The 25,743-nt window shown below is 33.4% G+C and overlaps 1 protein-coding gene across 9 annotated transcripts in view; it reads left to right on the top strand.

The window, feature by feature from the left end:
- LOC117218266 (potassium voltage-gated channel subfamily KQT member 1) overlaps positions 1 to 24,425 on the top strand; it is a 271,571-nt gene extending 247,146 nt beyond the window's left edge. For all 9 annotated transcript variants that reach the window (XM_076522215.1, XM_076522217.1, XM_076522221.1 and 6 more), the window contains 2 exons: positions 3,843 to 3,965; positions 10,630 to 24,425. In XM_076522215.1, coding sequence (XP_076378330.1) covers positions 3,843 to 3,965; positions 10,630 to 10,731 — 225 coding nt within the window. In that variant the 3' untranslated portion in view covers positions 10,732 to 24,425. The remainder of the gene's footprint in view (positions 1 to 3,842; positions 3,966 to 10,629) is intronic.
- Positions 24,426 to 25,743: the final 1,318 nt, after the last annotated feature.

Below are 25,743 nucleotides of genomic sequence, written 5' to 3' on the forward strand. Positions count from 1 at the left end.
CGTGTTAACGAAAAACACTGACCAATGAGAGACGAGCTCAGCTGACACAAGGCAGACAAGCCAACGAGCGGTTGAAGCCCAGTTCCGCCGATTGGCTCGGCCACCTAACGCTAGGCGAGCTCGCCTCTCATTGGTCAGTATTTTTCGTTAATTACTCGTGAACAAAGCCGCGAAATGCATTTTCGCTAAGGAAAAAGTTACTTCAAATGACCTCACCTTCAAGTACCTCCCACTTCCGGATATTAACATAATTATGGAACATCCTGTATACAATAATTAAACGGTGTGTTTCAGGCACTGCACCCTGTATATCATTGTTTAAACATTCTTTCAATGTATTTATTTGCTCGAAGGCTCTGTCGACAGTATCGTTGGTTATGGTTTATGGAATTGATGTTCGATATTGGTCGTTGATTGGTCGCGCACAGCCGGTTTTCTTAAAATATGAAAGAAAGCACGGAGCACACAGGATGCTGTTCGATACGGCTCGGATTGGCATAGCATTATATCGACACCCGATCGACTAACCCGGCTGTTGCCATGTATTGACAACTCCATTGTTCCGCGCTCTGACATCGGCTTTATACGGTCCACGATTGGCAGTGACATAATAATTGTCGACGCGCGATCCGCATTCCTCCGATGAGAAATGATACGCGATAGCAATGGTTGCCTTTGTTCCCAAGCCTGCAGTCAGACGCTGGATGTATATACCCAAATGTTCGAGCAAAGATTTTGTACGTCTCAAGCACGTCGATTAACTCGATAATAAAGTTGGAAGAATTTAGAAACATAATTACGAACAGATATAAATTTAAATTGCAAAATCATAAAATTTATTGCGACCGTAGGAGAGGTATGTCGAAGATTGCGGTATTAGTTCCTGAGATCATCATCATTGCTGTAACAGATCAGAAAAATGACTTTGACATAACATAATTACGAACAGAAATAAATTAGAAATACAAAATCATAAAATTTATTATGACCGTAGAGCAAGTATGTCAAAGATTGCAAAATTAATTCCTGAGATCATTATCATTGCTATAACAATTCATCAACTTTAATAATAATCAATATTTATAAAGCTTTAACAATTTTTTAACTTTTCTGTTAACTTTTCTATAATTTGTTTTCAATCATATTTTCTTGCAAATAAGAGTGAGAAAGTGTTTTGTCTGTGGAATCTGACGACCAGTATTAACTAATAAGTGAATTAAAGTGTTCCAAACAAAAGTTGTGCATTTTTTTACGGAGAATACGATTTCGAAACAAAAAATATTAGTTTATGATAAAAAAATCAAGGTGACCTTGAAATAACCTTGAAAACACCAACGTATTAAAAAAGTAGTGCCATTTGACTCCCCACTCGAAATGCTAAAGGACATGTGTCAGTTTTTTTTTTAAATCACGTCTTTACGATATTTTTTACTAATCTCAACTTAAATGAGACACCCTGTATATTATCTTCGTCAGGTATTTTCAAAGTTATTTGAAAATCAACTTTCCGTCTTCAAATAGAAATCTATACTTCTCCAAATTAGTTTTCGTCAGGCTTCATCATAAAGTAATATTATGTACATCGTGCAAAAACATATGTTTAACTTATGACGTAAAAATCCTGCAATTTGTTGCTTTTTAAGTTGATAGAACTAAATAAAATGAAAGCATTATAAAATTCGCGTGTACAGGTGTACAAGAATCATTGCGTAACAAACTGATCGTTTCTCAATTATTTGCATACATAGCAGGGATTAAGAGTTGTCAAAATACATTTTTATTCAAATAATAGGTGAATTATTTAATCACGAGCATATTTAAAAAATAAGACACATTTGCATTTGTAATTTTATAATTTAGTAATTTGTTACTATATTCTTTTCTTTTTCCATTTCAGATCTATAAGCTTCTCAGAAATCAATCATTTGAAAAACTGTTATTTGTTATTTCTGACTGCTATTTATAATAATTAATCGTCTAGCTAGCAGACAAATGTATTTTGAATTGACTTGTCCCTCGAATAAGAATGTCAAATTTATTAGCAATCAAAACCATTACGAAACGAACTTATTTGTTGCTTTGCTTGATCTTTAATTTAAATGAAAAGTGATTAACTTCTATTATAATATTTTACGCGGATCTTACTATGAGTGTAGCACGCAGTCGCAAAATCAATACCAGACTCGAACACATATGTATTATTCATATACGTGCGCATTGTTAAACGGATTTGTTTAATATTAACACTTCGCCAACCTGGAGGCTATTAATAGGATTTCGGATTACTGCGTTATATTAAAATGCTGCTTGAAGATCTTGTCTTAAACATTAGTAGAGAAACGAGACATGAAAATCTGATAAAAGAAATCGCCCAATAATTTGGACACCGACGATTTCACAATTCTCTTCTAGAGTATTATTAGGAATTATCAATATGTGTGTTAAGTGCCGAAAATCAATCCCAAAAAATCACACAAAATCCAAGCGATCGAATTAATTAAACTGAAACTGGATACAGTTAAATCAGTTTTCGTGCGGTCTTTTTTATGCAACTTCTTTGTGCGTTTTATTTTCTGCTGTCCCTATCTATCGCACAAGAACAGGTTTTACTGTATTCATATACAGTATAAAAAATCGCACAAAAAAGTCGCATAAAAAAGACCGCACAAAAGCAGGTTTTACTGTAATTACAATTTATTATTGTTAAACTGCGAATATTATGCATTGATGCGGGAAAATGAATGTATTGAATACAAACATGTACAGACATTCGAAGAATTTAAAGATACTATTAGATTATTTTCAGCTTGTTAGAATTATTAAAAGAGGAAAGATATTTTCATCTAATTCATGTTCCACGCAATTAACTCGCCCAATTTTTATTTCGCACAAAGATTCGCAGTGTTTCCCTAGCAAAATACAGTTTGTTCGATCATGTTACAATGAATATGAAGTTTGAAAACTAATAGAAGATTAGTGTCACCCTTACAAGACCGTTACTAAATAATCAAACCGTTATATCAAAGTCGCCAAATTTGCCATTTTATGCTTTACAAAAATGTGGAAACAATATTAGTTCCATTGAAGAGTATATAGGCGTTCTTAACGTCTTACAAGAAATGATACTGACGGAAAATAATCTTGACGTAAACTTGATATAACCATGTATTACCTATCATTTTTCAGGAATTTTGAATAAAGTTGTAAAACGATATTTCTATCAAGAATTCATCAGTGGCAATTAATTGCGATGGCAAAAATTAATAAAAAGCTGTTCATTTAACAAGCAATTCTTTTCATCAATTAGTACAGTTTCTGGTTCCCTTTAAAACGGTATCGTTAACTAATTAACTCAACGCACTGTGCGTCGCGCAAGTGTTAAATAAGAACGCGTAATGTAATTACAGTAAATTCTCCCTAATCGATCTTTAGGTCAAGGGAAGAGGAAGTACGATTATTCGAGCTTTGCGTCTCGTACAATCAGTAATTATAAAAACGAGCCGCAAGGCTCGAATACAGTAATTTCTCCCTAATTCGCGCTCAGATTGTGCACAAAAATGGACAATTTGGGAACAGGAGATAGGATTATTCGAGCTCTGCGACTCGTTCTCATAGTTGCTGACGATGGGTAACTATAAAAATGAGTTGCAGGGCTCGAATAATCGTAATTCCTCTTCCGAGATTGTCCATCTTTGTGTACAATCTGAGCGTCAATTAGGGAGAATTTACTGTACTTTGTCCAGTACGCTATGAGACGTCATACAACGATGGTAGTAGCCATAATATAACAGAATTGACGTATGGTTCGCATGGGCTGCATAATAACTGACGTATTTTCGCAGGAGTTACAGAGGAGACTGGACCAGACCCTGGGAAAGCCGGGCAGCTATCTGGCAGGAATCGACCGGGCAGGTAACGTGAAGCAGATGACGATAGGCGCGCGCCTATACAGGGTAGAGCAGCAGGTGAGTTATCCCTAACTAATTCTGCATCTCCTGTTTACAAATTCGAAATCGACGTCTTACAAACCTTCATTAATAATAAACGTCCATTAATAACTGCTTGAGCTAGTTAGGTCCATCGTGGAGGAGATATAGCGTGATCGAAATACTGTTTGGGTCCAAATAGTACACTTTCATACAAGGTGTGTCTATAAAATAATGAAACCGATGCCGTATAATTGTTCAATTATTAATATTTGATACAATTATTAACGACAATATCTCCTTCGAAGCATCTTGGTGTAATGTATTTGATGGTATAGGGGTGTTGGTAGACTTGAAATACAGTAATTAGCGATTCAAGTCTCATTATCTTATTTCATTTTTAGTAAATGTCACCTTATCTTCATAATTGTCACCCATCGATAGCTGAGATTCTCCCGATTAAAATGAGTCCAAACACGACGTAGATCGGATTAATTGCAGCTATTCTCCGATTGTAGCAATCTACAGGGTGAGTCGCGTGACCTGGACATCTCAAGTAGCTTTCAAATTACGCTTTTTATGAAAAATTGTTAAATAGGTGGTTTCAAAGGTGAGTAGATGTTCCTGTATGTAGAGTGGTGTTCAAATTTTTTAAATCAACTAATTCAACGTTCTTTGAGGTGTAGAAGTTAGCTGACCCACCCTGTATAATATGAGGCTTGTCGATAAATGTTGTCCGATTTATATCGTGTTTGGAGTTATTTTAATCGGAAAAATCTCAGCTATCGATTGGCGGTATAATTATAGAAATAAGATGCTAATTAATGAAAATCAAATTTTCTTCGTTACATTGATATTATTATTTATAGCATCTCGTGCATCACTGTTGCACAGTCTTATACAAGTGCATTTTTCATCAAACATCTCGGCTGTATCAACTCGAAATTTCGACTGAATGTCAAATGGGTGTACATATTTCAGCTGGTGTCAGTTTCTGAGTTATACTGTGGCTCGGAAGTTATGCGGCCAGTCTCATTACCTTTTGATACATCTTGTATTACGTAGCGGTTATTCAACAAAATGATGGAAGTTTCCTACAAAACCGTGATGAAACTCCACAAAAACTCTGTCAAACTATATGAAAAAGTTTATACGAAGTTATCGAGTAATGTGAGAATAGTTTCAGCGAAATGCAATGCAAATTTTAAAATTGTACCAAAAATATTAAAAATTAAATTAAGAAAGAACTTAAAAACGAATTATAGGAATAGTTGAATATTTCTATTCGTTTTCATTACTTTTCCCAATTTTCATATAATTTTACTACAAATATAATTTCACGCAATGGTGTTGTACTTTATTACTAAATAGAAGTTATTAAACAAAATTAGAGAAGGTTAAGCTACATATAATAAAATGATGACGAATTATGATATTATTAAATTCTACAAAATTCGATTAAGAAAAGTATGCTAAATTATTTTTAAAAAATGACAAAATTATCTTGCGAGCATATTGAAATTATGTCAAATTATATTTAAAGAATTGTATCAAATTAATGAAGGAAACGACAAACGTTTCTAATGATAAAATCTGTAGTAAAATTATCGGAAAATAACAGGAATATTGAGAGAAATAATGAAAAGCAGTAGAAACTATATTTGCCAATTTATATTATTAACAGTCGCGAATTAAAATGCCATAAAGTTAAATGACATGCGCCTTTCTTTACGAATTTTCAATTATATATTATCACCACCGATTTTATGATAATTCATTTGTTATCAATGCGCAACCGCAATTCCACTTAATTTATTAGCCAAATGTATTAACCAAATGTGTATAGATCACTGACATTTCTCTCGTTTTTAGTGCGCAAGTAATTGCAAACAGGTTTCATGTAAATGCCATATTGTAAATTGAGACGTGTTTGGCTCGTTGGAATGCGCACTGTCATTTCATATATCATGCCATGTTGCACGATTAATTGGCCAACCATTATTGACGTTTGAATTCACTAACAGTGTAATTAATAAACATAAACGTCAATAACGTAATACGCCATATTGGTGGCAATGAATAATTCATGATTCACTTAAGAAGATAATGGCGTATATATAGGGTGTCGTGTATTTTGCATAAGCATAGAAATACCAAAAAAAAGGATCTTTAGTTGATCTTGCTTTCTAGTTATAGCTATGTTGTTCAAAATGACCTCTTTAAATCTGAATACAAAATTAAAGAATAACAATCGGAGGAAATGTTCTCTGCAGAATTATTTAAATATCACACTTGCTTAAGTAAAAATGAAGATCGGGAAAGGTTTATGTTTATATTAACTTTCTCTGATTTCTCTTTGTATGATCCATCGTCGAGGTGGTTCCTCGAAGTTGCAAGACACCCTGTATATCTTGGTAATTGTGTGTTATAATAGGCACAACATTATTTTCAGGACTAAAAGGGTGTTCTAATGTAAACGCGTGATTTAAGTGCAACATTTGGAAATTAATTTAAGGAAAATAAATAAATCTAGCAAAGTGACTTTTTGCATGTTTATTTAGACATTTTCGAAATAATAGCAGAAATTTTTTGAGACGATTTGTTAAGGATTAGGGAGGTTTTAATAAGAGAATGTGGTCAAACCATTTTTCTTGTTTTATAAATTTTGTTCAAATATTCATTCTATAGTAAATAATGCAAAAATTTAACAAACTAATAAAAAGTTTTTTTTTACTTTTATTTTAATAACCAACTAATATACCTTCTTTGTGTTCGCGTGAATTTCGACTTTTACATCGTTTTCTTATTGGCACCACGTTTATTATCCGCAAAGTATACAAAATATTACTATACAAAATATAACTATTTCCAAAATGATTTTGTTGAAACGCAATTAATTTGGAGCAGATATCCAGATTATTAAATTTGAAATTATATTGAGACCCTAAACTATAGTGCGTATCATAAATACACCTAACACCTTGATGATTGTAATAACTTGGCCGTTTGGAAACTCACTATGAGATAGTGAGACAGAACAACGATTCACGCTGAAGAATTTATCTTGCTATGTTTGTCAATAACTGTGACATGAATAATATCATTTAAGATTGTTACGTAAAATCTTTCTCTTTAATGTAATACAGGTTTTTTTCGGTAAGAAATGTGTCAAAATAGCAATTATACTTTTCGATACATCCAACTAGAACTCGTTTTTCTTAATTATCATTTCTTATTGCTTCTTATTGCATCTTATTGTTTCGTAATTGCTTCTTACTGCTTTCTTATTGATTTGATATTTTATGTTATTGTCTTGTCAATGTTTTGTTATTGTTTCTTATTGTTCTCTTATTGTTCTCTTATTGTTCCTTATGGTTTCTCATTCGTTCTCATTCATTCTCATTCATTCTCATTCTTTCTCATTCTTTCCCATTCTTTTCCATTCTTTTCCATTCTTTTCCATTCTTTTCCATTCTTTTCCATTCTTTCTCGTTCTTTCCCATTCTTTCTCATTCTTTCCCATTCTCTCCCATTCTTTCCCATTCTTTCCCATGCCTTCTCATTCCTTCCCATTTTTTCTTATCTCTTTCTTATCACATTCTTTCTTATCCGTTCTTATCCATTCTTATTCGTTCTTATTCGTTTTTATTCGTTCTTATTCGTTCTTATTTATTCTTATTCGTTCTTATTCGTTCTTATTCATTCTTATTCGTTCTTATTCGCCCTTATTCGTTCTTATGCGTCTTTATTCGTTCTTATTCGTCCTTATTCGTTCTTATTCGTTCTTATTCATCCTTATTCGTCCTTATTCGTCTTGATTCGTCCTTATTCGTTCTTATTCTTTCTTATTCGTTCTTATTCGTTCTTATTCATTCTTATTCGTTCTTATTCGCCCTTATTCGTCCTTATGCGTCTTTATTCGTTCTTATTCGTCCTTATTCGTTCTTATTCGTCCTTATTCATCCTTATTCGTCCTTATTCGTCTTGATTCGTCCTTATTCGTTCTTATTCTTTCTTATTCTTCCTTACTCTATCTTACTGTTTCAAATACTTTTTACTGTTTCTTATCGTTCCTTATCATTTCATATTATTTCTTATTATTTATTGTAATCCTTGCCTTTCTGTACAAGATAACTTCCAGTTCACAGAATGTGTGCGTTTCTCTTTTGCATCTGAACACATATCATTGACTAGTTAAACCAAGAATTAATAAAAAAGAACAATAAGGAAGTGTGTTAAAGAAAGTGACAATAATGTAATAAGGAAACTTGTTGTTTATTTCAATGAATGTGATCTAGTAGAATTAAAATTAGTACAAAGGGGATTTTCGTGTCGAGGTGACACATTGGACAGTCACAATCCGAATGTTTCTTTTCCACCGTGATTACATCGTCCTTTAGCAACGTAATCAAAGCACCGCAATTACAGTCTTCGCGCGGCCAATTTTTTCGCAACTGCAGCCTAAAAGCGACTTCACACGAGGATACGCGTGTTGCATACGTAGCCTTTACCTTCAACACGAACGGCATCAATCGTCGCCTTTTTCCCTGTCAGATGGCTCTCTTTTCCTCGTGGCATTTTTCCCGTTGACCTTTCCAGCCGCCACAATTGACACCCACGGATACCAAATAAAACTTATCGCGAGAAAATAAATTCTATTTATACGGAGCGTACGAAATAACTTCATCAGTTTGAGAATATTTCACTGGCTTTTGATAACGTGAAGATATGGCAAAGTGAAACATTTTTATCTTTATTTTTATCTTCTATTACTATCAAAATTAAGAAAACCGATTGTTTCTATATAAATTTTGATATTGTAAAAACGTGTCAAAGCGAAACATTTTTATCTTGATGGTATTGTTTTATTTTTATTAAAATTAAGGATTTTTTTTGTATAGGGTGGACAAAAATAATCGGAGCACTTTGAATGTTTTACTTGTTTTTTGGAATGTGAAAATATGTATGTTCAAGTAGAGCATTTTTACCTGCAATATGTATGTACAAGTAGAACATTTTTATCTTCATCCTATTGTTCTATCTTTACCAAAATTAAGAAAATCAATTCTTTTTATACAGTATAACCCATTTTAATTAAGATCGTAAAAAATCGGTGATTTAAAATGATTTAAAAAAAAAAAATGATACATGTCCTTCAATATCTCGAGTTGGGAGTTAAATGGCAATACTAGTTTTTTTAATGCGTAGGTGTTTCCAAGGTTATTCCAACGTCATCTTGCCTTTTTTAAAATCATAAACCTGTCTTTTTTATTTCGAAATTATATTGCATGAAAATAAATGCATAATTTCTGTATGAAACATTTTTTTGAGAACTGAAGACTTTAAGAATTTATCAAACATCCAAGTCTGTCTTGAACTATTAAAATATTAAAATATAAGTAGGTTATGTCATGTAAATTCAGTCGAATTTTTTTAGTAGTTATACTAGAATACCCACTTAAGATTATCCTTACTTAAAATACTGAAGAAAATATCCTAAATGAAGCTAGTTTTTAGCTTTATTTTCGCCTTCACATCATCTAAAGATTAAACTTTAGTTTACGGATCCAGAGCTCTTTTATGTATATTTCCGTAGATTCCGAAAATTCAATTTCGAAGATCAGCCCAATAAAATATGGAGCATGCGAATTATAATACCAAAATGGCTACTCATTCCTGCTTGTGCTGCCATGTAGCGGCTCTTTTGAGAAATTTCTATGATATTTGTGCTGCCATATAGCGGCGCTACTTAAAGAACTACGTCCACATAAAAGCACTAGAAATTCGTCAATTTTGAACGCGTATAACTTTTGAACCAATAATTTGCGTACCTTCGAACTTGAATGTAAAATGTAAAAATGTATAATTTTTTTCAAACTGGACTAAACGATTTGAATATTTTTTAAAGGTTAGAGATACTAGACTACTTGACTGTGACTAAACTATCCCTTTTTTCTAATTTTGCTTGGAATGACAAAAAAAAATATAAATTTCACGTTTGTGATTGTCAATAACACGTCTAACTTTTTTATTTGTGTTTTTTGTGTTTCCTCGACAAAATCTACGGGAATATGCAATAAAAGAGCCAAAATTCTCTGGACCCTTAAAGTAAAGATTAGCCCACCTAAATATCCTTTCTAATAACTAAGAAAACAAAAGGTAAACTTTTTATTTTACCAAAGCAATGTTACCCTTCGTATAATTATGATACGCACTGTACAAAAATGCAAATGAAATCGAAATTTTTTAGCGATTACACTAGAATGCCCTCTTAAGTCCAACCCTACTCAAAATACTTGAAAAAAGTATCCTAAATGAAGCCAGTTTGTAGCTTCGTTTTCGTATCATCTAAATATCTCTAACAATAACTAAGAGAAAAAAAGGTAACCTTTTGCTTTTACCAATCGAATATTACCCTCGATCGACGATGTAGAAATCGGAAATTTTCCAAATTAACATCGCACAAAGAGCATTGTTTAGCAAAAAAAAGAAAAAGAAAGAATGAGAAACATCACGACGGCCGATTCTTGATAGTTATCCTGACAGGCTGCTTCCGAGACAGGCGAAACATTTCATTCGATTGCGTTCGCCGGCAATTTGTCGGGCCGGTCACGCGTGAAAAACGCGTTCCCCCCCGCGGGAACGAAGAAGTTCCTCGGCGCTGCGAGATCGATTCTTACATGGGAACCATTTCTGTCCGCAGTTGTCCGTGATGGACAAGAAATTGGACCACCTGGGCTACGTGCTGAACGCGGTGGCACAAAAGCAACAAATACCCCTGAGGAGTATAGAGGACGACGTGTAACAGAAAGCCCCCGGCGTGCTCGTGCCATCTGTTTCGCGATCACCGGCAATCCCGTGGACTTTACCCCGTGTTACCATAACCAGCGTCGCTCCGAACATGCTCAGCGAGAGCTTCTGAACCGCTCTCTTCCCCTCTTCTCTCTCTCTCTCTCTCTCTCTATCTTTCTTTCTCGCCCTATCTATCTACATCTATCTTTTTCCCACACAGGAGCCCGAAAGCGCTTCTGTCGAAAAATATAAAAATACAATCCGAGGTCGGAGACTAAGATCCTATAAAAGGGAACTGGACAATCCGGACGGCTCTATCTCGGTCATGAACGGACGCGCGGAAAGAAAGAAGCCTGCGAATGGAGACGAATGCCGGGAAACGCGGAGGATCGCCGGAAGCTGGACACAGCGCGACGGATTCTGGGTGTCGAGCGCGAAGAGAACATGCGGAATAGAAGCGTGCTGAAAATATGTGGCTGTCGGGGAGACGTGGTTGAATGGGCGTGGATCGGGCAAAGCTGCGTTCGATGGTGATCGATTGTTTGTACGATGCCGAGGTCCGCTTTCGAGACGAGATTGCCGATCAAAGAGATTGGGACTGGAGATCGTCCGCTGATAGAATTCGGGACCGCAGTGCGAGGATCGAGTCGAGATATCGTTGTAAATGAGAGCGGGTCGGCTGTGATTTTATATAGATCGATTCGCGAGGAATCGGTGGACAGCGGTGTTTGCGGAATCGATTTTACGGTGAGCTGGTGGAGAGGAGGCGATGAAAGTATCGAAAAGAGACACGGCGGTGTTGAACCGGCGGCATACTATTTTTACGTCTGGACAGGAGAATGTGGAAGATATTAATGGTCGCGCGTGCAATATTGATAGAAAATCGTTCTATTTTTACTGGCGCGGAGGACGAAAATAAGATGCTGGTCGCCGCGAGTAATTATAAGGATGGTGAAGAAAGGGATTTGAGCCTGATTTTTGACGAAGAGGAGAGCAAAGGGAACGGATAATGAGAATTGGAATTAATGTGGTTTTATTCGGCGCGGGAAGAATGGAGACGGAGCTGAAAGAGAGGAATGCGTTGCGATAAAATGCGCTTTCATTCGAATTTTTAACGAAGACGAAGACAAAGTAAATGATAGAGATAACATCGTTCCCGATGAATATGGTTTTATTCGTTTTCGCGGCAAGAAAGGAAATGTTAATAAATGAGACGATATTTGGTTGAATTACTGATACGTATTGGAATTAATACGATACCATTTTAAATTCAAACAAAGAAGAAAATTAAGTATAGAAAGATGGTAATAATTGGAATATGGTTTTATTTGATTATGAGAAAGGAAAGAGAGAATTAAACGAGATGATGTTTGATTGAACTGGTGATACTAGAATTAATTCGATTTGATTATAATTCGTGACAAACGAGTTGAGAAAAATAAACAACGAAGAAATCGTCATTTGTGAATTAGAGTGTGAATTAATTTTTTTCAGTGATAAGAAAAGGCGATGCTAATTATGCTAGTGATACTTATTGGAATTAATACCATTTGATTTTCATTTCTAACAAAGACAAAAAGGGAAATGAATGACAAAGACAAAGAGAAAAGTGATTAAGAAAGACGATGTTAATTAAACTAGTGATAGTTATTGGAATTAATACAATTTTATGTTCATTTCTAACAATGACACAGATGAAAATGAATAAGAAAGACAAAAAGAAAAATTAATAACAAAGACGATGTTAATTAAACTAGTGATAGTTATTGGAATTAATAAAATTTTATGTTCATTTCTGACAATGACACAGAGGAAAATGAATAAGAAAGACAAAACGAAAAATTAATAACAAAGACGATGTTAATTAAACTATTACTAATTATTGGAATTAAAATACAATTTTATGTTCATTTCTGACAATGACACAGAGGAAAATGAATAAGAAAGACAAAACGAAAAATTAATAACAAAGACGATGTTAATTAAACTAGTGCTAATTATTGGAATTAATACAATTTGATTTTCACTTGTAACAATTAGACTATAGATACTCTACAGAATTAACATGATTTGATTTTCATTTCCAATAAAACGAATAACAACGTTAAATAAAAACCAGTGTTATTCGATGGGACAAATACGCTGTCCAATTTTCGTGAAAAAAAGAAAATAAAAGTGAGCACAGAAAAGCTAATATCGTTTATTGTTTTCCGTGATGCGGAAGCAAACATAACTGGCAGAATCGATCGAGATTCTCGGGCTTAATAATATCTGAATTCGCGCTTCGAAAGAAAAATCGCAAGGCACAGTTCCTCGGAGAATCCCCGCACCGTGGACCAAAACAAAACAAAATGGCTGTCTGGAAGAACGCGAGCTATCCACATTCCCAGAACTTTGCTTTTACAGTTTCATCAAAACCTCGGAGTTATATACCGGAAGAATGCTAAGAGCGCGGAAGGGCTCGAAACTCCGAATCAAATAAGAACGCTGCGATCGGGGATTAATTGAATGGATTCTAGAGGAAAGAATTCGAACCACTGGCGATCAGACACGAATTAGTATCGATGGAAAAAAGAACTTCTTGAACCGCGTAATAACTCATAGTGGTGATAAGGGAAGCTATTTCATGAAAATATAAAAAAAAAGATAGAAGCAGAGCATCATTGATGTAAAAAAAAGAGAAACGAAAATCTTCGTCGTGATTGAAGAATTGTATTCGTGGTGCAATATTGATGAAAAGTAAAATTAAAGTAGCGGGTAAAGGATGCATTGGTTAACGAGGAATTTGTATGTATCTGTTTCAATGAGAAATATTAACACAACTTGTTTTACTTTCATTATAAATTGACATAAAGAAAGATGATTAAAAGAAAATTAATAGCAAAGGAAACAATAAAAATGGAACATTGGTTAAACAGAGTGCTCGTGAAAGTTGAAAAATAAAGTTGCAAAGATAGATGAAGAAAGCAATGATGAAAAATGACATCAAAGTGTTGGCCGAAGAAAGCATCGATGAATGAAGTCAAATGAAGTCAAAATAGTGAATTGAAAAAACTTTGGTGAACAAAGAATTCATATGGACCAGTTTCAAATAAAAAGATGGACACATTTCAGCCATAATAAATCAAAGCAATAAATGAAAAATCGAATCGAAGCAGTGATTGAAAGAAGCATCGATAAAAAAATGAAAAATAAAATTGTAAGGATGGATGAAGAAAGCATTGACGAAAAATAAAATCAAGGTCGTAACCTAAGAAAACGTTGATGAGAAATAAAGTCAGAATAGTGAATAACGGAAACTTTAGTAAACAAAGAACTTATATGATCCAGTTTCAAATAAAAGATCAACACAATTCTTTATTACACTCAGAATAAATCGAAGCAATGAATAAAAAATCGAATCGAAACGGTGATTGAAAGTATCTTCGATAAAAAATAAAAAATAATATTGTAAAGATGGATGAAAAAGTGTTTGATGAAAAATAACATCGATATGATGAATAAAGAAAGCACTGGCAAAGAAAAGAATTCAGTGGACAAGTTGCATAAGTTATTTTATTTAAATGTTAAAAAAGTCAACTCAATCTCTTCTTTGTTCCACAATAAATCGAAGTAATAACTAAAAGTAACATCCATAAAAAGAAATAACAAATAGAGTCGAAACAGTGACGAAAAATAGCGTTGACGAAAAGTAAAATGTAAAACTGTTAAATCAGATCAAGAAAGATCTATTGATATACAATAATATAGAACACAAGTGGTAGATAAAGATTAATGAAAAACAAAATCAATCTCGTGGAGAAAGAATGCATTAATAAGTAAGGAATTTGAATGGACCAATTTCAATTAACAACAATCAGCCCGACCCTTTTTTATCATTGCAATAAATTGAAGCAATAAATGAAACGATCTGTAATAAACAAAATAAACAACAGAATCGAGACAGTGATTGCAAGCAGCATCAATGAAAAATGAAAAATATAATTGTAAAGATAAGCGAAGGAAGCATTGACACACGATAAAATCAAAGTGATGGATAAAAAATTGGAACGAAGCAGTTCCACACACACACACACAAAGTAGTGATGAATAAATTAAGTATAGTGTTTGAACCACGCATTACAGATAGAAATGGACCAGTTTCGATTTAAGAAAATCATCGCGACCCTTTTCTAATTCCATCAATAATAAAACAAGTATTGTTAAAAAAAAGAAGAAAATATAAACAGCGACTAAAAGAAGCATTTATCGAATATAAAAACTAAAATTAACGTGGTGGATGAAGAAAGCATTGATGAAAAATTGTACGATCGAAGCGGTGAACAAAGAATTTTCATGGACCAGTTTCAATTTAAGAAAATGAACGCGACCCTTTTCTAGCCCCTTATGAAATCGAAGCAGCAAATAAAAGATGGGAAGAAACAAAAAGAATAAAATTGACATTGATAATATTGAATTGAAATTGTGGATAAAGAAAGCATTGGTTAACAAAGAACTTTAATGGACCAGTTTTCATTAAAAAATTCAACGCTACCCTTTCCGGCCCTGCAAGAAATCGAAGCGGTGAATAAAACAGGCATTGACAGCAAGGGGAAAATAAAACGTGCTGGAGAAAGACTGATGAAAAATACAGTCGGAGTAGTTGATTAAGAAAGAATTGCTGAAAAATTGTACAATCAAAGTGGTGAACAAGCAATTTCAATGGACCAGTTTTAATTTTTAAAAAATCAACGTTACCGTTCTTACTCCTCCAAAAGATCGAAGCAATCGACAATAGAAGCACTGACAAAAAGCGACAAAATAGACTCGAAACAATGATTACAAGGAGCGCGGACAGAGAATAGAAGCTGAAATTTACATGGCGGATAGAGACAGTGTCGACAAAGAATTGTACGAAATGGCGAACAAAGAACACGAACGGACCAGTTACAATTTCAGAAAACCAACTCGACTCTTTTCAGTCCCGCAAGAGATCGAAGCAGTGACCTAAAGTAGTGCCGTCAGAGAATAAAAAGAAACATCGACGTGTATAGGTATTGATACCTAAAAAAATCGACAGGTAGCTGAAACTTCGATAATATCTGAACCATTAACGAGAAACGAGAACGCTGAAGCTCTGACCCTTCGACCACAACGGCCACCTCGAAGACCATGGAATCGAGAAGATCAGCCAGAATCGGTGGATACTTCCGTGGAGACGGTGATCCTCGGAAACGATTCACAGAAACGATCACGCTAAACGCACAGGAACGATTCTTGTATTGTTATGTTCGAGTGGAGGCGGCATTCGAGGAGAGCAGTGGATTCTCTGCGCGATGGAATAAATGAGAAGCAAAAACGATTGTCCTCGGAGATTCGAAGGATTCGGAACCGAAGACGACTCGAGAGTCACGGTAGCCAGAAAAATAAGCTAGATTTTGAGCGGAAAGAGTGGGGGTGGGTCGCGTGACGCGGCAGCCGTCGTTGAACCGCGCTGTGCAGCGGAGTGGGGATAGGTCATGCGACGCGGCGGCCGTCATTGAACCGCGCTGTCCAGCGGAGTGGGGGTAGATCGCGTGACGCGGCGATCGTAGTTGATCCGCGCTGTGCAGCGGAATGGGGGTAGGTCGCGTGACGCTGCGGCCGTCATTGAACTGCGCTGTGCAGCGGAGTGGGGATAAGTCATACGACGCGGCGGCCGTCGTTGGTCCGCGCTGTGCAGCGGAGTGGGGGTAGGTCACATGTCGCCACATTGCGTTACTTACATGTGCGTTCGGAATAAAAATCATAACGTTTCAAAGATAATACAACGATGCATTGATCCGCATAAGAAGATTCAATGATTTCATAAACAAAATTCTAGTCGCCTCTGTTTTTTATAGAAACATTAATGCAAATTTTCTATAACGTGATTTATTGTTAGCTGAATACCGAGTAACTTTGTATAAATTGAAAAGTTCTCTTTTATTCCTTTCATTTCCACATCATGTAAAAATGAAAACGTTGATAAAAAAAGACCCGTCGCATTATCTACGCCCCTGCTTCGATTCGAAATCTAGCGTGGTTTTCTGGCTACCATGCTCGAGAGAGTCGTGTTGGCGTGTTATGGCAGCGGAAGGCTGTGGCAGCGACGGAGGATCGTACGCAAACGTATTGGGAACATCTATATCGGGCCAACTAGGAATAATAGAGGAACAATAAGCGACTAAAGAGAAACTTCCTAGAATCAGATATAACTATCTCTAACTAGGCTTATCTATAATACGTATACAGAGAGGATTAATTGCATAAAAGATTATTATTATTATATATATATACATACGTATACATACTCTATTGTACCGTATTATTGAATTCTATTCGTTTCTAGTCTCTGCTGGTAATGACGTTCAATTAATAAGCCTTAAATTAATCACAGACTTTAAGATTTAGCGAGGTACGCTGTACAAAAAAAAAAGAAAAACCGGTGTCGAGTTACTTCATTGACTCTTGTATAGATACCTACTCGTACTTGGTCGATTTTTTCAATTTATTAGCACAAACGCGGAATTTGCCGATTAACTATGCTTAAATAAGATCGTCCTCGTACCGTGTCCTCGAAACGAACGCTTTTCTGCCCTTGCGCGAGCGACTCGATTGTTATTAATAACACAATTGGTCGTTGTATTTCGTTCGCAATTTTTGGCATTGTTTAACAGCGACTCTGAATCGGCAATATTGATTAATGTTACAATGCAGAGCGAGGTGCTTAAGATGGATTGTTTTCGAAATTCTTGATTGCTTCAAAAACATTTTTCGGATGAAAGTTGAATGATTGTTGAACAAAGGCGTCGTTCCGTGTAATTATCGAGCGAACATTTATGTGTCAAGATTATTTATTTAATGAGGCTATAGCTATTCTATTATATTGATTGACGGAGATTGCAATGATGTGTAGGAATGTATTACTAGGTTTTTATGAGAAAATTGTTAAGAGAGTAATTAGTAGACAATTATTTATCATGGTTATGTGAGAAAATTAATAGGCGAGTAATTAGTAGACAATTAGTTGTTATGGTTATGTGAGAAAATTGTTAAGAGAGTAATTATGAGGCAATTAGCTGACATGATTATGTGGAAAACTTATTAGATGAGTAATTACTAATTACTAATTACCAATTTTTAATTAATTAGTTTAAGAGACACTTAAACTATACTCAGTGACATAACTGGCACGACTAGACAACTTTGAATATTTCAGTAATTATTAAGCGGTTTTCATAGATCTAAAAATGAACTTTAAATTTTAAGTCTAGCATTTATATTTATTAAAGTAATTAATTTTGGAAAATCGTCGGGTCTCTAATTTTGAAAATTTTTTGTGTTTGTCTTGATACTATTTTAAACATCTAAATATGTTCAAAAATTGGAGCTACTTGTTACATTTCTTTGAGATATGGTATGTTACAAAAATACGTCACTGACAAATTCGTAATTCTTCAGGAAAAGATGCTAAGCTGGTCATGCATAAGTTTTTGTGATATTTCAATTCAAATAATAATCGACGATTAAATTAAAACAATTTCTGAACTCGTGGTTTTCAACTACTTTAATGTCTTTCTGCAGAGAATGAAAAACTGCAGCATCCAATGCATTAAAAAGTATAAAATCTAATTAGAAGTTAAACAAATTCGACGTTCGAATATTCTCTACGCCTCCAGTTACCAACTAATTACATCGATAGAAATGGGCCTTAAAACTGTTCGACTTTCGTCTGAATAAATTTTCAGTACAATCAATAATTTTGCAAACAAATTTTATTTTTCTCACTCGTTATATTACACATCAAAGTCAAAAAATAGCAAATTGCTTTCAAAATCGTCAATTGCAATTGATGCAAAATGCAAAAGTCATCCTCCCGTTATTGCATTAGTTAACAACATATCGATTTAAATGTATTGTCACAAATTAAGTAAAATTAGTTTGGTTAATAGTTGAGGTTAATTAACCACTTAATTAGGCTCAAATGCAATCAACTTTATATTAAAACCGCATAATGAACCTAGCATAATTGAACAGTTCATACTCCATCTTACAATGCTAAACAGTTGTTTACAAACAGAAATAGTTAATTTTCAACCAACTCATCATTTACACAGAGTAAATAAAATAATTATTGTGTTAGAAATTATCCACGACAAAAACGACTGGTACATGCAAGTGCAAGCTTGTTCTATTATTTAACAATTCCAAATTGCAATTATAGTTATAAATAACCATATAAACAAGCTGACAGCTATGATACGTGCAGTCTTATACTTCAATTTTTATTTTAGAAACGCATTTTTATTTAACGTCTCTTCTTTGTAATTGATTTAGCAAATTCTAATTCGACATAAATTTGTATTTCACATAAATTTTTATTTTATTTAGGACATTTCGATTTTGCATAAATATCTGCAGTATAGTAATTTATTCTCAGAGATAATTAACGTAATATACATTGACGTAACTGGCACAAGTGGACAATTTTGAATATTTTAGTAATTTTATTTTTGAAACGCCTGGAAATGAAATTTTGGAAGTCTGAAGCGTTTCTGTAATATTTCTCGAGAAACCTAAGCGGTTGTTACAAAAAGTCGAAGGTTGCTCGCGCAAGGGTCGGGCTCGCAAAATCCCTTCTCACTTCGGACGCTTCATATTGGCTGCAAAAGGACCTCTCCAATCGAATCCAAAGAAGCTGGACACGCATCTGCCGACTTTTTCCACGCGAGCGATCAGGTGATTTGTCCTTCAGCGTGGACCATTTTGAATTTCGTTCGTGGAACAGCGGGAAAAGCAATGTTATATTAAACGCAGAAGTTCGTTTAGTGCCTTTTCATTGAAGCAATTACAGAACTGTTTTAACTGTCACATGTTAAACATATGTGTGTATGTTACATAGTATAATATGCAATCAGCCAAAAAAAGCTACGTGGATTCTTTGAAACGAAGTAACATTTTTCAAATAAACAACTCCAAGTCTTTTTGATATTTACTTGACGATACGTGAAACAATGTTTCAGAAAATTCTGGTTGACTTCTGACTCGAAGAAAGTAGCAAAGTTTTCTACTAATTTTTTAACCTGAAATGAAAACGTAACGAATACATTTTGTGGTTACGTACGGGGTGTCATGAAATTACGTAATGTGGTTTTGCACCCTCGGTTTGGTGGTAGATATTCGATTTTGAAAGGTAAATTAAATAAATTGTTCAATAAATGTAGGTAAATTGTATACTAAAAAAATTTGATTTTGTTACTGATTTCGTTACTATTTTGTTAGTTTGATTTCGTCTATTAATTTTACAGAAATTTTGAACGATCAAAGTCAAGGTTAAAAAATGGAAATTTCTTTTATTGACATAAACTTGTTTATTTATAGAAATTCATGTAAATGTGAATTTTGCAATAAAAAAATATTTTTTCAACCTTTGAGTTTGAACCCTTCAAGGTGAAGGTCAATTTTGTCGAGGATGTGAAATCATCCAATGATTTTTTTATAGAAATTTAGATTAGAATTAATATTATTAAATAGGCGCGTAATTGATCACAGTAGATTTTTAACATAAGATTTAAGTACAATGAATTTTGATTAGAAATTTGAAATATAATAGATTTTTATAGAAATATAAATTGTAGTAAGTTTTTATCGAAATTTCACTAGAAATTTTAAGTTGTAATAAATTTTTAATAGAAATTTCAAGTAATTAATTTTATATGGGTGTGAAGCCAATTATAAACATAATTTTGTGACACCCCGTACATTCTGGAAATTTCATCGAAATTGTTGCAGAAACAAGCGACGAGCTTTAGATTGATTATAATTGTTTAGTTATAGTCGTGAGAAATTTCAGCAAAATGTATTTTTTAAATTTTCTCTGCGAGATAAAAAATATTGCAAAATACATATTTTATTATTTTATTCGAAACTTTGGTCAACCACAATTTTGTCAAAAATTATACACGTCTACTAAATTAATACTTTTAATTTTGTTGCAATTTTTAAAAATGTTATTATATTTGAAAGGATGAACGGAGACCTTTTTGTTTAATTGTAGGTGTTAACCGGTTTGGAGATAAATGTTTCTACATATTCACGCTGAAAGATGAATTTTGAAAGCGTACAGGGTGTTCATGAAGTATGCAGTTGAATTTCTGCACCATTGATTGGAAATGTCTAGAATGTTAAATTGAAAATGCTATTTAATATGTTTACATTAAATACTTTAAATTTGTTAATTGGTCATGTGTCCTCATGATTGCAAAATTACATCCCATTTATATGAATAAATGGGATATAAATAAATATGAAAAATTATTTTTATATTGTTAATAGCTATCAGCAATTCTTCTGCAGTTTCCATTCAGAATGTATTGTAAAATTCGTTTCTTCGCCGATAATTTAACAATTAATTGAACGAATGAGAAGTGTTGGTTAAGCAGAATAACAAATTATAATTAATGATTTTTCTAAATGCATTTCGTTTCTCACTGTTTCAAAAACATTCTACAAAATTTCACGAACACCCTACATGTACGAATACGATGAACATGTACAAGGTGTACAAAAAAGTAACTGACCTACTTTAAAAGTTGAATAACTTTTATATCGTTCGTCCGATCAAAATGAAAATATTTTGTTCACTATCCACTATTTTGTTCCAATCAAAATGTGGATTAACGACATGTTTACAGCAATCTAGAATGAAAATTTGAAAACACCAATTTTTCAGACCTGATTCAAAGCAAATACTGACACTGTTTTACTTATATAATTATAAATATTATTTTATGCAATTATATTCTTTTACAGTTATATTTAGAATTGCAATAAAAATGTAAGAGTACATTTAATCACAAAAACTGAAAACATATTTAATCACAGAAACTCAAAAGACATTTAATTATAAAAGCTTATATAAAAGCTATAATTAGTAAAACGCAAACAAATCGTTTTACGATCAATATTCTAAGACAGTTAATTACATTAATTTTATTTAATTCAATTACATTTCATTTTCCGAGACACATATAATAAATAATATTGAAATTTACAAAAATCGGACAAACGGTCAAAACGGACTCGATCTCGACGCAGCTGCTTTTTTGCAACCTAACGAACAATTAGGACCATGAACTCCATGAAAAATCAGATTGAAGAGGGAAATAGGGAGTAATGGCGGTGTATATATTACCCACAGTACCAAAACAGAAAGGAAGAAAATGGAGATCAGATTTATTCTGCATAGGAATATATTTATATTTTCTACGTAAGCTATCGGCTACGGCACATAAACTACCCTAATCTAATCGACACCGTAAGAGTTTCGTCGTGCTAATTCTACGCGAAACTGCGCGAACGTGTGAATGTGTAGCAGAACAATGAATACCAGTTTGATTTTCTACATTGCTTTCTTTGTCGACCATTCAAGCGCAGAAAAGGCAATATCTTTGTTCGGTGATCATTTCGAAGCTTGACCTCCTCTGTCAGTAACCTCGAAATAGCTTGTCAAGGTCATCGTTTTGAACCACTTTTCATTACACATATTACTGCTGCCGGACTTTTCAATGTGTACAGGCAAATATATTCAGCACTGTATTAAGTCCGATTTTGAGAAAAACATAACTTTCTATCATTAATTTGAGATAAAATTTATTGATCACAATGCTTTAAAATTATATATAACATTCTTGAAAGTATCATAGTATTTCTTGATCAAAACACTTTATAACACAGATACTATAAAATTGGACGACTGTTATAAGGCATCTGCTATGGAATATAGATCGATACAGAGTATCCCAAAAGATTCCTGAAATAAATTGAAGAACCTTTACCCTTTGCGAAAATGTTCTCCCACGCTTCGTTTAAGAGTTGTTTGCGAAAAACACGGACCAATCACAGAGCGAGTACTGCTGGCTCTCGCCAGCGCAGCGTTAACGCAGCGCTACTGTAGAACATCGGTAGTACTCGTACTCTGATTGGTCCGCGTTTTTTCTTAATAGCTCGTCAACGCAGTCACGGAGAACATTTTCGCTAAAAAAAAAAATTGCTTAAAATCGCCTCAACTATCGTTCCTTTCAAGAATTTACAACATTTATGGATCATCCACATGTGCCAGCGACAAAATGTAACTCGAAAGGATCAAATATCGATACTCGAGCAATACCAAATCTGTGCTGGAAATATTTAAACGGAAGTTACTTCGAATAACGACGTTGACAACGTATTTCAGGGTCACCGAGATTAACGAGGAAGACAAACTTTTGAACGATTGCCCTAATAGTAAGTGCACGTTTATCGCGTACACGTGCATCACATTGTTGCAAACCATACTGAAACTATTCGAATCGTATTTTATTACGTTTGCGAGAGTGTGCGTTCTACAACCAGAAACAGAGAACAATATTTCTGTCCCACAGAGTTCATATTTTTTTTACGAAGAACGCGGTGAACGAAGTTCGAGGCTACGATATTTGAAAACAGTATTTCCTCTGTTATGTTTTAATTCAATTTTAGCTATGGTGTGTGTGATCAAATGGAATGCAACAACAGGATTATTATGGAACAATGCAGATGTGCATTCCCACCTTCGATATAACAACTGAAATCGTCTCGTTCTAAAAGAAAGCAAGAACATTCTTCGACGATTATTTAAATAAAAAGATCCGCGTTTTATGGTAAAGAGACATTTCGAAATTTAATTAATACTGTAATAGTAGTTTAATTGTTTTAAATGCAACTAGATATTGCAACAAATATTTTGCAATAAATATTTGAGCGATTAGATAGTAAAAATCGTTTCTGAGAACTTCGAAAAGTTTCAAGAAATCATATGATTGTTTTAATTAAATACATGACCTTGCCATCACGTGACGATCATTTAAGTATTGAAAGTTGACGAAAAATATTTTGAAATTTTAACAAAAGCTCGATTTGTTATCTGCAAGCGGGGGCACAGTGAATAAAAGCCTACATTAAACTTCGAAAAAAACAGTCGAATAAACAATTTCTAAAGATTCCATTAAAACCGTGGCCGACGGAAGACAGCGATCACAAAGAGGAAATACTGTTTACACTGCTCGGAAGAACAAAAGCAACGTTTTACGCTCGAATGGTTGAGCATTTGAAGTTAGCGATGTACCGGGTGTACAGAACTTTCTCGTTTAGTCGGCGAGGGGCACGTGAGCCCTCGAAGTGCACGAACATCTTTGTTTCGTAAAGCAAACTAATACGTTGAATACGTTGCATACGCTCTGATCTCGATCTGCTCGATTGAGAGCATGATCGATGTACGCGCGAGGAGGACCAGTCTCTTTTAGAATAACAATCGATCGAACTATTGCACTGAAATTATCTATATTGTGATTAGATTCTATCGTAATGCAACTCTGTAAATATATATACATACATATACATATAGTTCTATACATATAATGAAACGTTTAACATATAACGTAACGTATTACGTATGGCATATGACGTATGATTAATTAGCAAACAGTAGAGACTGTTTTCTTAAGCGAAGCGACTTTTAAGAGTATTTTTTTAAACTGGATACTTTTACATTCCGGAGTTCCCAGAACCCTTTGCGCTCTCTCGATCGAGTAAACAATATGTTTTGTTTCGTTGTTGTTTGTTCATGTAAAGAAATTAATGTGCGTTTCGTTTAGTTGAAATAAATTGTTTTTGTTCTACCAACACGAATTTACGGGCTTATTTTCCGTTTTCGATTATCGTCGCTGTTTTTGTTCTCGATCATTTTTCGTGATTACTTCAATCACATTTTTGGGGGATTATAGATAATATTTTCACTCGAAATGGTTGTTCTTTTGATCATTTAAAATTTAAATAACGTTTCTTGGGACTACTATTATTATCTCTGTTTTTTAAATAATTTTTCTGTTATCATAATGTAAATTGTAAATTAACTAGAATTAACTTACAGAAAGTTAAATTATTTTTCCACTTGATACTGGTTCAAAAGAAATATTATTGTAATCAAAGATTAAAGCAATATTTTTGTATATTTTGATTTTGAAAAATTCTTGCGACGCTGGAATTGACAGTAACAATATTTTCATTTTAAACAATTTCAGCCAGCAATTAAAATTTTCTTTCACTTGCAATTTATTGAAAAGAAAAATATGGTTGCATGTAGGCATTTTAAAATTACTTATATACTGTCTAAAAAGACAGTATTGTAAAATAATCAAAATATAAAAATATTTTGATTACTTTCAATAAATTTTGATTTAATTGTGACTTTAAAATATGAACTGAGAAACTACTAATTTTGTAAGTGTCAGTATATCATATTATAATTTATGTTTGAGCACAGTAATTTAAATCATTTATATTCAAAACAAATTTAGAAAATATATAGAAGCAAACAGGGTTTGCAAAATTAAATAATTGTGATATTACCAGTAGCAGCGCAAACCAGTTTCACTTTCAATCATTTTTACGGTATCACAATTTCAATTATGTTTTTAAATAATATTTTAATTTCTTATCATTTCTATAATTTAATAATTGAAATATTTTTCAAATTGATAACAGTATTGTGATTTTAATTTTAAAGAATAGAATTCTTTAATTTTAAAGGATAAAATAAATAAATTTATCAATAAATGTAGATAAAGTTCCTACTAAAATATTTTATATCATTTGAATCTTCCCAAAATTCTTGATTTCATTTATCCTTCTTGATTTTACAGAAATTTTGTTTGAAGTATTAAATCGAATTTTGTCATTAAAATTAATTCTTTAAGGATATAACTAAATCATTTCATTTAAAATTGTAAATTGAATTAATTTTTCAAAAGTTACAATAAACCAAAATCTTTCCTCGTTTAAATTTTAATTTAACATTTGCAAGAGCGTATTAAATAATCTAGCAAACTGTTTAACAATAAAAGTCAATAATTTATGCAAGAACGAAGAACAATCATAAGTAGTTAAGTTTGCAATAAATTAACCCAAACAGTACTCGAGGGCTGATAACAATTTTTACAGAAATTTT

The sequence above is a fragment of the Megalopta genalis genome, chromosome 5, assembly GCF_051020955.1.
Source record: "Megalopta genalis isolate 19385.01 chromosome 5, iyMegGena1_principal, whole genome shotgun sequence".
Taxonomy (NCBI): domain Eukaryota; kingdom Metazoa; phylum Arthropoda; class Insecta; order Hymenoptera; family Halictidae; genus Megalopta; species Megalopta genalis.